Genomic DNA, 12,476 nt, shown 5'->3' on the forward strand with positions numbered 1-12,476 from the left:
TAGGACCTCAAATAAAATCCTAAAAATCTGAAATTCACTAATATTATTAATATGTGATATAATAATTTCTAAAATTATTTCTAACTCACCTTTTCACCATATAACCTAGGACTGTAAATAATTTTAAAAATTATTATATCATATAATAAGAATATTAGTGAATTGTTTCAGATTTTTGAGATTTTATTTGAGACCCTAACAATTATTAGAAGTTATAAAATTAACTTTTTTTTAGAGATTTTAGTATAAATTGTAGATAGTTTTTTTGGGTGAATCCAATTAAAATGGGTTGCACATGGATTATAGAACATGTACAAAAAGTTTTATAATTTTTGGAAAAACAGAAGATCATCAATTTTTGAAGAAATAGAGAGTTGTTGCGCTTGTGAACTATACCCTGTGCACAGTGTTTTTAGACGGGAGACCGGACAGAATGGCAGGAAGGAAACATAGTTAGAATGGATGATATACAAAGAACTTCAAAAAAAATAGTGGCATATAGGGAACTAGAACCTTTTTTTTGTCATTCAAGGAATTCTCCCTGTTTATATAATATATAATAAATAATTATATATCTTGGTCAATAATTATTTGAATTTTTGGGATCATTATTTTGAGCCTTGACTTTATGCCACTTTGGAAAAAGACTCCTGGGTTTATTCTCATTTCAAAATACTCTAACTGATTCCAAATATAAGCCCATTTGAACTTGGGCAAATTAAAAGTGAGGGGTACAATGACTCTATTGCATATCAATTATTGTTTGAGTTAAGATGGGTGACAACTTTACTACATTGATTAGTGCGCATTTAAGTAGAGTCATATATGGAAGAATGAAGCAAAATGTGCACTGGAGTTGTTATGTACTTATATTTGGTTTATTTGGGAGAATGTTATATGAATTTATATTTGGGATTAAAGGGAGTACCTTTTTCTTTGCTATTTTTTGCCAGCTATTTTGCGCCACCCATTTTCTTTCCTTAAGCACTTGTTATTTGCACCAAATTCTTAATGTCTCAAATACTCAATGGTGGGTAAATATTCAATGAATGGGATGTCGTTTGGCAGAAAAGTGCACTAGACAGAGGGAGCGTGTCGCTTGGGTATCACCATCACACCAGTCCCCGCCCTCTCAAACCCTAACCACCTCATGAGATGCGGAAGCGATGTGGGTGAGTGGATAGGGTTGCACGTGGGCATGCCGGACTCACGGATGGGAATGTGAAGGGGCTCTAGGGGTTGTATAGATGGCAATTGTAGGTAGTCACGCCAACTTCAATGGCAGAGGGGCTTTCATCACTTGTGCGCCCTGGTTGTACGAAGGGATCTGACTTTTGTAGAAACTACCCAGAATTGCCTTGGACAACTTTTTTTTGAGAGAAGCTGACTAGAGGTTGTCCCAAAGGGGGGCCATCTCCAATTCAGCTTCACCTTGCTTCTCTTCATACTCGACAGTGGTCACAGGGTGATGTGGATCAACATGTAAATTAGAGTGCTACTAGTGGTTGTACCGTGAAGTATCTAGTATGGGTCGTGAATGCGTAATGGATTGTTGGTTGTCATTGTGTGCTCGCTACCTCTCATTCATTTTGGGTGTTTGTAGGGGTGCAAAGGGAACATATATTTTCTGACCATCCGAATACCTGAAGAGGTTCGAAGCAAATATGGGATGACTGATATCCATATCCGACACTGTTTGACACTATCCGTCCGTATCCGATCTGATATCTGAAGTATCCGAATGTTGGGTGTTATGAGAAAACTTATTGTGATTTAACTTAAAACATGATAAGAACCTCGCTGACACTCGCAAATGAAGTGAAAATTTTCTATCTATCTGACTATCTGACCGTCCGAAGGGGTCTGAAGCAAGTATAAGATGACGGATATCCATGCCCGATACTATTCGTGTTCGATCTGACTCCGACACTGTTCGATAGTATCCGTATCCGTATCCAATACTATCTGTCTGTATCTGATTTGATTGCACCCCTAGATGCCTGCACACAGCCATGGGACATGTGTGTTTGTTTAGGCCATATCTCTTGTTGTATAAATTGCGATAAAAAGAGCATGAATATCCATATTCCAAATACAATATCAAAACTGCTTAACAACACATAGACAAAAAAAAACATGATATTACATGAATGTATAACTAGTTCAGAAGAAAGAGCACCATTCATCATGTATGAGTAAAGCACAAAACAACACAAAGATGAAATGAGTATTGCTCTCAGATGTTTAACTATGTGGCCCCAGAACAACGAGGTTCTGCTCCCTAACTATCACTGGACACATCACAAAACCGTGCATGAAGCTAAGATAACCTCTAGATAAAGAACCTGACAAACTTCCTCTGAAACTTAACTAATGTTCCTAGACTGGACTGTTGTACAAATTTATTGTTACTGAAGGAAACAAAATTCCTGCAGAAAACTAAAATTTACCAAGCTACAGACAACTAGAGCATGAATTAATGAACCATCAAACTCTGCAGCTTCAACCAGTACAACATCACCAATTCAGGAATCCAAGCTACCAAGTAGCATACAGAGAGAACAAGGTCCCAAACTCAGTATACGGATTATGACCAGAGAATCACAAACCAAAAGACTCAACCACTACCTATATCAGCAAGATTACCAGAGAGTCAAAACAAGTTCTATCTATTGTACTCAATTGCACGCCTAGTTTTTCAGTGCATAATATCATCATCATCAAGCAGTAAATCAAAATTAACCCTACTGTTCAGACCAAGGAGATAAAACTCACAGAGAGACTCATTGGTATGAGTTAACAATAGAGGCAATGTACGGCTCTATAGTCGTTGTCTCAGAAATCCAATTACCTGCCAGTTGCCGCCGGCGAGAGGGAAGACAGAGATACAAAGTCTCACTGTACCGTATCGGCACGTGCGAGCGAGCCTCAACGCTCACAGCTCTGACAAAGTCAAACACATGTCCTCTTTCACCCAATCCCTCCAATCACAGAACCACCAAGGCAAAGACCCGAGCTACTCTCAGCTCAACCTTAGAGGTGGAATCAAAGCCGAAAAAGGAGATCTGAGAGGAACCAGCCAGATTGAGAGGATGGAAGAAGGTTTTCTGTATAAATACCAGGGAGAGGGAACCGAGCTAGAAATAGGCATGACGACCACGCCATCCAACCTCACGACCCCGAGGGAATCATAGGTGGTTGCGCCACTGCCTCACCAACGACCGCCGCTTGCTCTCTCCCTCTTATACATTAGCATTTTCCCCTCTGCTTTGCCCTAGCAGCCGGATACCCCTTTCTCCCTCATCGAATGGGCTTGGCCTCCAAGAAGGCGAATGGGCCACCAGACCGCAAAAGGATAAAGCCAAAAAAACATTAAAATTCTCATTTATCTCAACATCTCTAACGTGTCGGGCTTCTTCGAGCCGAGATTGATAAAGTATACAACAAATATTTTGCTTAACCATATCTTCAATCTTAGACACACATTTTAGAACACATGGCCACAAACTATTTTTGGCAAAATTATACCTTTTGGTTTTACAAGCATTATTACTATGGAAAAGCTACACATTACTCCCTCCTTCTCTATTTGATGTTTTAGAGTTATGCTTCTTGCTACCATCGCACTAAATTCACCAGTCTCCGAAACCAGTTATTACAATCAATAAATAAAGGAATTGAGTCCTGTGAATTGTAAGACACAATGAATGAGATATAAGCTAATTAAAAAAATTCAGAGTTTCTTGAAATTCTATTCTATTACATGAAATAAAACGAACTGGGTGAGTATAATACTACCACAATATCCTACTACAGAAGCAGTTATCCTTTCAGTGATGGTATGCATTGTCACTATGCAAAAGAGCATGCTAACAAGGAATTTAGTTGCTTCACGCAACTGTTGGGGGAAACCATTTTCTTAATGCTTTTCAATGAAAAGCTGTTTAACGTGTGGACGGCTCCAATAATTCATGGTGGCCGATGGGCCCAAACGAATCAGGATACGAAAAACAATAAGCAATTCAAAGAGTGCAACCAAGAAGTACCATTTGAGCAAGGGCGGATCCAGGAGAGGGCTAAAGAGAGTATAATCCTCACTCAATTTTTTTTATTAGAATTCAATTGACTTAAACTTTTTTTTTCTTCATGAAGTTGTAAAAACCCATCACTATTTTCAATTTTTAAGATGTGTCCGTCCGTCCCTGCATCCAAGCTAAGATCATCCCAAAGATGGTGTTGCCGCAAAGCAACGTGGATCCACTGGTGGCCGGTCCTCACGTTTTCTAGCGTCTCACGGCTCTCGCTCGCTTCAGGCTGCAGCTTCCTTTGCCGGCACGGCCTACCACCGGGCCCCAAAGAAAACACAGCTCGGAGGAAAGAAAACCACCGCATGGAAGACGACGGGGATGATTGGTACTGCAAGAATGCGACCCCTTTCACGTGGAACTTAAATTTCACTGGGAAGATGTCTGGTGAACTGCCCAAACTTCTCCTTATCCATCCGATTTATGGGCACAAGGTAGTCTAACATTTTCTTTTCCTTGTCAAAGTGAGGACAATAGTCCAGTAGAGGCATAAAAACATCTGCAATTTTTGACCATCACATCGCTCAACGGTGTAGTACATTGTCTGATCTGGCTGAAGGCCGCATTTCGAAAGTTCACCATTGCGGATTGGACAAGTTATCTGCTTGAATGTTTCAATTGTTTCCACACTAGAAAAGATAATCCATGGACCCTCCTAAGTCACATATTTTGTCAACTCGTCCCTTATGACTCATTTTCTACTCACCGTGAGTATGATGTCTACAAACACCTCACGAGTAATCTCACTTGCATTCAGTTTGCTATGTCTTCTTCTGCAATTTCTAATAGGAACGCGATTCCGTCAGGCCAGTAAGTGTGGAATCAACTTATATGGTTCAATCCAGCGCAAATCCCATGCAATTAATGTTACAAAGCAGAGTAATGTGCACTAGGAACGACTTGCCCCGTAGTGTTCCTTTGAGAAACCATAGGAAACGAAAAAATGGTGATGAGATGTCATGGCTTATGGTTGTCGTAGTTACTTAGACTGGTAATGAACTAAAATCGCTGGCTCTTTTTAGAACCAACACTGAAAAACTCAGAATAAATTGGCACCTGTTATAATATAATCCTATCCAATAGCCTACAACCTCATTTGGTATAGTTCTAGATTCTCCTAAAGCATTTTGGATTCAGTTTCTCACTAGAAACATTTTTATGACAAATTAGAATCAACTTGTGTAATTTTTTTGCTAGTTCAATAGATTTGGATTCATGAAGATTGTTTGTCACGGGAGATGATTTTAGCAAGAAACACCATTCTAAGTGTTTCTCTTGCTAGTAAAAAAACAGAAACATTTCTCTTGGTTTTTGACGGCAATCAGAAATCTAACTCTCTGTTTAATAATGATTCTCTTGTTTCTGGCTAGTAACAAAAGCGTTGCTCGCTTCCAAATGCACCATACATATATGAACATTTAACCTAAACTAGACTCATTAGTGATAGGGAGTTTAGTCAATATTACTCATCCATGTAAATGGGGTCCCTGCAAATAAAGAGGTAATGGATTCCTAAGTAGTGCACACAATGATCAATAATAAAGTGGAGCGGTAGCGTACTATATCATATGTCTTTTATCGGCTATTTTTTAATTTTTTTTGTTTGATTAGTATATGGTAATATAATTATTATAACATGTTATCAGCACGAGAGTACTTACTAATCAGCTAAAGTTTTGTAAGGACAACGCAAGCTGATTGGCTGTGCCTCTCCTTGGCGAGCATGCCAACATGCTCCCCTAGCTGGTCACGCCTTGGCCTTGGCGAGCTAAGTGAATCCTACCAGCTTCTACTCCACTTGGTGGAGTAATATGTTAAGAGTGAGATTTTGACTATTATGTGAATATGCACATTCATAAAAATTTATACCAATAAAAATGATAGATAGCTTTGAAGTGGAGATGATACCTGTACAGTTCTAACACTAACATGTATTATTGTTATTATGCTACTTATTGCTTGTATGGCTCTGCACGCTCGTAATATTTAACTATTTTAGTTTGTTTTTGGTCCAACTCTTCTTTGTTTCCGACTCTAATATTGAAATAATTCATATTTAAATCTGTATATGTGCAATATTCGCTCCGATTCCAAATCCGATAAAAAGACAGATACGATAAAACATTATCCATCTACTTTTACCCCTACTCCGGTACCCTACACGGAGAAAAGAGATTACCAAATTATACACGCACTGATTTATATAAAGTAGAGCGATATCTTATATTCTTCTTTAATTCTTATAATATTACAACAGCACTAAATTCTTATCCTTTTCGCGGGGAAATCGAATCTAACCATCTGCCATGGTCGCGTGTACTGTGTCCATGACACTTGGGGCGTCCAACTTTGCGTCCCCCCTCCGCATATTCGCCAGTATTTTTTTTCACGATGCGGCTCAACGGAACGCACCAATCCAATCCCGACACGCATCCCCTCCCGCTCTCGTAGCCCCGCGTCCCCCGCGCCGCCGCTATAATAGGCCCCTCGGCGCGCGGCCGCACCAGCTCGCCGAGCAACCCGACGCCGCTTCCCGTCCTTCCCGTCGCCGCCCGCTCCCTTCTGCAAAGGTTCGTCCTCGTGGCTCTTCTCGCCCGTCCTCTCCTCCCTCCTCCGCCGCCGTTTCTTTCCACCTTTTGTCAGGTTCTCGCCTCCCGATGCGCGCGCCCGACTCGCAGATTCTTCCTTTTTTTGCTATTTCCGTTTCGATTTTGTTGGGTGTAACTGTGATGTGGGTTCGCCGATCTGATGCTGCTCGTTTGGGTGCTGTGCGTTAGGTCTCTTGGGGCTTGGTTTGGGCGCGGGATTCGTGTGGGTGATTAGATCTGTCGGAAATTGTTGTCCTTTGGATCTGTGGCACTCCGGGGTTCAGGGATGGGGTTGTGGATTTGGGGATTTAGCTGGTCAAGCTGAATTTCCATTTCAGCTTGGCCTGGTGATTGATCATTGCGCATCTGCCCTGGGGAATTTTTATAACGTAGGTTAATTTTGTATGCAAACTTCGGGAGGATCCATGGATATGTGCTGGTAGGCGTTAAGTTTTGAGCTCTCCACTCTCGGATATGCTTGGAAAAACGGTGTAGGTGGATTAAGAACGCCAGTTTTGGTGAGCTTCTTCTTCGATTTGACACTAACTGGAGGGCATTGAAAGTCACTGACATGCTGGAGGTGGTCGTTTTCTAAATTTGACTTGGGGTGGACGAGTTCCCAAAAAAACCAATTGAGTTGTTTACCTTTTCAGCTGGTCTGGGATTAGTTGTTTTGAGAGCTAGATTTGGAATGCTTTTGTTCTTTGAAGTCGACACCCCACCAATCTATTATGATTCATAGCAAATTACTTTGAGGAAACCACTTCAAAATTTCAATCTTCGATTAATGTAGCCGTGTGTGTTACCTGTTGGACTATAAATGGTTATACCGTGAAAATCTCGAAGGTCCATTTCCGGCACTTCAGTTATTAACATAGTTCTCAAATTCCAACAGTTAGTTCACCGACCTTGCTAAATTTTCATTTTTTCCCCTGAAGAATTGATTCTTTGATGTATTTCCCTGTACATAACCTGATTCTTTGGTACTTTTTATTTTCGTGCTCTGTCATTCACAGTAAGAACAATGCTCATTTTTGTTATTTTGGTACTTGATGTATAGGATTGGCTCACCTTGTGTAGTTGTGTGAAATCTTGTGAACATGCTCGATCATGTGATGACTGTTTGTTCTGCTTTGTGCTTATTTAAGCATATACTCCACTAATCATAGCTTTCCCAAATCATAATGTAGCAACAGAAGTATACCAAGACATAGGGAATACATTTTTCTTCCAATAAAACATGAATTTGTAGGTTCACAACATGAGCTTTTACCATCTTATTACTTTTGCTGTCTTCTTATGTTTAGTGCGTTTTGTACTGAATGCTGTGACCAACTCCATGCATAGTCATTATGCAATAACCATACTATTCCGGAATTCTTTACTAATTTTCCATGTTTAATGTTCATCAAGCAAGCTGTTCTTTCTGTGAAATTAACTATATTTTCATTCTGCCTGCAGCCCATAGACAAGTTGATCTCATGAATTCAGCAAGAACAGTGGCATCCAAAGTTTCCTGTTCAGCGGGAAACAACAGCAGTGTCCCACCCTGCCTCCTTCCAGGATTCTTGGGGTTCCCAGTTGTCCCTGTAAACTTCCACTTGTTCAAGGCCATTGTTCGCTGCCCTGCATCTTCTGTTGTCTTGGGAATCTGTGGAGGCAGCCTCCCGTAGACAGAGCTTCCCTATAAGGCATCATCCTGGTTAATCTGGGAATTGATTGTGGGGAGCCACCCACAGCGGAAATTGTGGCCCAAGACTTCCTAGGCATCACGACTCTAAACTGCTGAATCCTGGGCCCGTGAAGATGGTTTCCTCTGAGATAACCTCTGTTACAGCAGCTCGTGCACAAGGCCCCAAGCTCTTTAGAGGGAAGATAATTCTGCCAGGGGGGCCTCCAGATGTTGTCCCCTCTGAAAATGTTGAGTTCGATTTTTCTGATGTTTTTGGACCTACTGCAGTCCAGACCCCCACCGAAGTGAGTATTCTCACTCCAGACAGCCCAGCACCTGTTGCTGAGTCCAACGATGAAGTTTACGACGACCCTGTGGTCATTATCAAGCGATCTCATTCTCTTGTTGGTCCATCATCTCTTGTTAGCCAGTCTTTGCCATTTAGCAAGCTCGCACTACACGAGACAGAGAGTTCATTGGAACTTTCAGAGTGTGCTTCCAAAGAAAAGCAAATTAACCAAGGGTCGCTTAGTGATGAAGAGCTTGATGATGCAAAAAAGGAGAACGAGGGTGTTGGACTTGATAACTTTGAAGTCTTGAAGCTTGTTGGCCAAGGGGCATTTGGCAAAGTCTATCAGGTGAGAAAGAAAGGTACTTCAGAAATATATGCAATGAAAGTAATGAGGAAGGACAAGATTTTGGAGAAGAATCATGCTGAGTATATGAAAGCCGAGAGAGAGATACTGACAAAAGTTGATCATCCTTTTGTGGTGCAGTTGAGGTACTCCTTTCAGGTAGGCAATTGCCATTTATGTGTTCATTCTTTGTTGCCAAATTCGGGTGCTATACTTTTAGTGGCATCCTGTTGCCAATATTAAACATTGTACTTTTTTGGCAGACAAAGTACCGACTTTACCTTGTCTTGGACTTCATAAATGGGGGCCATCTCTTTTTCCAGCTTTACCAACAGGGTTTGTTTAGGTAATTTAATTTCGTAGTTCCATTTTTGTGCCTATCAAGTTGTACTAACTTTTAATTGAGCTACCTTTTATCAAGTAGGGAGGAGCTTGCACGCATCTATGCTGCTGAAATTGTATGTGCCGTAGCCCACCTCCATGCCAATGGTATTATGCATAGAGATTTGAAGCCTGAGAACATCTTATTGGATGCTGATGGTCATGTAAGGATCCGTTAATATATCCTCTGTTCCTCTAATATCACCTTCTCCCTTCATGTACTGATTAGAATTTTGATTTTTTTTTTCTGGACATGTCTACGTTTCTAGGCCATGCTAACCGACTTTGGCGTGGCAAAAGAATTTGATGAAAACACTAGATCAAACTCAATGTGTGGTACTGTTGAGTATATGGCCCCAGAAATTGTTCAGGGCAGAGGTCATGATAAGGCTGCTGACTGGTGGAGTGTGGGAATCCTACTTTTTGAAATGCTTACGGGCAAGGTGAGTTGTTTGAGTAGGAAGCTTCTGGCTTGAAGTGTTTGCTTCGTAGATGATTTATCTATTTTATATCTCCTTTTATTTGTTTGCTCATTCTTTTGCAATATATGGCAGCCCCCATTTATTGGTGGAAACAGAGACAAAATTCAGCAGAAGATAGTGAAGGAGAAGATAAAGCTGCCCACATATTTGTCTAGCGAAGCTCACTCTCTGTTGAAAGGCGTAAGTTGCTCCTATGTTCACCTTACCCCCTGTGCTTTGTTCAGTTAGCTTCGTATTTGTGTTCAGAGGCAACCAGAATGCCAAGCTGGTAAAATAAAATATCTGAGTCCTCAAAGTTCACGCATGGACGGCTTGTGCAGGCCCAGATTTCTCTGTTAGGACATAACTGCCGCCTTGTTAGTTGGATTAATATTTAGATCTTCTTTCTGCTAATCTCATATCGTAACATGTTTCTCTTAAGAGATTCATCTTAACATCACCATCTCAAATTTCTCACCCCTGTGTTATTTCTTTCAGTTACTACACAAAGAAGCTGGCAGACGGCTGGGCAGCGGACCAGGCAGCAGCGACGAAATAAAGAACCACAAGTGGTTCAAGTCAGTAAACTGGAAGAGGCTGGAGGCCCGACAGATCCAGCCAAGCTTCCGCCCGAATGTTGCTGGCAAGACCTGCATCGCGAACTTCGACGAGTGCTGGACGAGCATGCCCGTGCTGGACTCTCCGGTGGCCAGCCCCGTCGCTGCCGATAGCAACTTCGTGGGGTTCAGCTATGTGAGGCCGGCGACCTTCCTTCAAAAGCCGAGTCCTCTAGGCTGATGAGGTACTTCAGTGATTTGCAAGATGCTACCCCGGAGTTTGAAGAATTATTTATCTCGATCAATTTCGCTGTACGTACGTGAAGCATTCTACTTCTGCAGTTTTATTTGTATGTGGAACCCCCTATATATTTGTTCAAGACACTAAGGATGCAAGTGTCACCTAATTTTTGTGTTATTGGGGGGGGGGGGGGGGGTGCACATCTATATATTGCCCGAGGACAGCTGTTGGGAGAGTGGCAATGTGTAGTCTTTGCCCAAAAATCTTATTGAAGCGGCACAGTATCCACTCTTTTTTTAGCCTCAACACTGTAGTATCTGCATGTCTAAACGTATATACACATGTATCTATATATACCTTGAGGTATATTTTAGACCTGTAACTGATACACACGTCTACTAAAGAGTGACCGTTCACGACACTGTATAAAGGCTCCGGTACGAGACCGAAGGTCCAACTCCCGAATGACCGTTTGCGGCACAGTATTCACTTCTGGTCGTTCTTTTTCCTTGTTCCAGTTCTTCGCCTACACGCTAAGCTTGTGCATCTTCACTAGTGCCAGATATCCTGAAAAATGTGAACGGACATACCTGATCTCATGGATTTCGTAAAATGGAACAAGAAGATGGAAGCTCTGAAGCCAGGTCCTGATCGTTACCATGGTTGTATTGGATGTCTTGGCGATAGATGCTTTTTCTTTCTTTTCACCGATAAGGGGTTGTTCTTTCTTTTCACCGGCCTACAAATTTAGAGGGTATAGAGTTGCTATGAAATAACTGAGGGTGTGTTTGGTTCTTTGCTCGTGTCGTCTTGCTGAGCGAGGCTAGCTTTGTTTTTTATGGGGAAAGATGATTTGGCTCGCTCGAGCTGTCAAAGAAAAAGTTAGCAAGCACGAGCACTAAGATAGCTAGCAAACAAATCAAACGTTTTATTCTTGCCAAGCCAGGCAAAGCAAGCGGCAGCAAGTGATCTAAATACGCCTAAAGCAAGACCTACTGTAGGGATTATTTAAATAGTCTCAAGCTTCTGTTAAAAGCTACAAGGTGGTTTATAAGACGACAACATTAAACTTAACCTTGGCCTGTTTCTGAAAAAAAAAACCGTTTCCGAGAGAGAGAGAGAGAGAGAGAGAGAGAGAGAGAGAGAGAGAGAGAGAGAGAGAGAGAGAGAGAGAGAGAGAAAGACATATGTCGGATTCCGAGCTCCGAACACAACACGTCACATGAATTGGACTGCAACTCGGTGTCGTGCCGACCTCTATAAAATAAAAGGCGGACGGGCGCACCCCTCCATTTCTCTCATCTTCTCTCATTCTCACCTCTCTTCGTTCTGTGCTTCATCCATCCGTTCTCCGGCGACCGTGGCAAAGACCCTGCTAGCGGCCGATGAGGATGGCGATATACGATACAGGAGAGCCGTGGAGACTTCTCCATGCTGGTGTCAGCGCCCTCCATCTCCGTCGCCGACCTAAAGCGGCTCATCTCCGGGACCACCCACCACGGACGTGGCTGGACGTGCTATTGTGGGCCCAGGGAGAGTGCCGCGCTCTTCGACACACAGATCGGTGAGAAGTACACGGACGATAACACGCTGGTGCCGTGTAGCTCGACGGTGCTAGTGCGTCGGGTCACGGTGAAAGGATCGAATGGCTCAAGAGGGGAGTGAATTAGGCTCTAATTAAAAATTTCTACCGTTTTTTAAACAAGTAGCAACCTTAGCATAGATGAAAGAAAATGTGACTACACGAACAAGCTCAAACAAGGCTAACAAACTAGCAAGCAAAGATACTAAGAAAAATATAGACACAAAAGCTTGCAAGAATGTAAATACTCAAAGTAAAAGTGGAATAGTAAAGA

General features: G+C 41.9%; 1 protein-coding gene across 2 annotated transcripts; it reads left to right on the forward strand.

Moving 5' to 3' along the window:
* Positions 1–6,469: 6,469 nt before the first annotated feature.
* LOC133916158 (serine/threonine-protein kinase AtPK2/AtPK19-like) lies at positions 6,470–10,786 on the forward strand. Of its 2 annotated transcripts, none has more exons than XM_062359697.1 (7): positions 6,470–6,655; positions 8,135–9,139; positions 9,244–9,326; positions 9,402–9,525; positions 9,631–9,804; positions 9,916–10,023; positions 10,321–10,786. In XM_062359697.1, the coding sequence occupies exons 2-7, from the start codon at positions 8,480–8,482 to the stop codon at positions 10,618–10,620; spliced, it is 1,449 nt and encodes a 482-aa protein (XP_062215681.1). In that variant the 5' UTR covers positions 6,470–6,655; positions 8,135–8,479; the 3' UTR covers positions 10,621–10,786. The 2 variants fall into 2 exon arrangements, with proteins under 2 accessions (XP_062215681.1, XP_062215682.1); XM_062359698.1 differs by having other exon boundaries at positions 6,472–6,655; positions 9,405–9,525.
* Positions 10,787–12,476: the final 1,690 nt, after the last annotated feature.

The sequence above is a fragment of the Phragmites australis genome, chromosome 4, assembly GCF_958298935.1.
Source record: "Phragmites australis chromosome 4, lpPhrAust1.1, whole genome shotgun sequence".
Lineage (NCBI taxonomy): Eukaryota > Viridiplantae > Streptophyta > Magnoliopsida > Poales > Poaceae > Phragmites > Phragmites australis.

Coding starts and splice junctions, on each gene's coding strand:
- LOC133916158 (XM_062359697.1), top strand. CDS start 8,480: ATGGTTTCCTCTGAGATAACCTCTGTTACAGCAGCTCGTGCACAAGGC. Junction 9,140..9,243: donor AGTTGAGGTACTCCTTTCAG/GTAGGCAATTGC, acceptor CTTTTTTGGCAG/ACAAAGTACCGACTTTACCT. Junction 9,805..9,915: donor TTGAAATGCTTACGGGCAAG/GTGAGTTGTTTG, acceptor AATATATGGCAG/CCCCCATTTATTGGTGGAAA.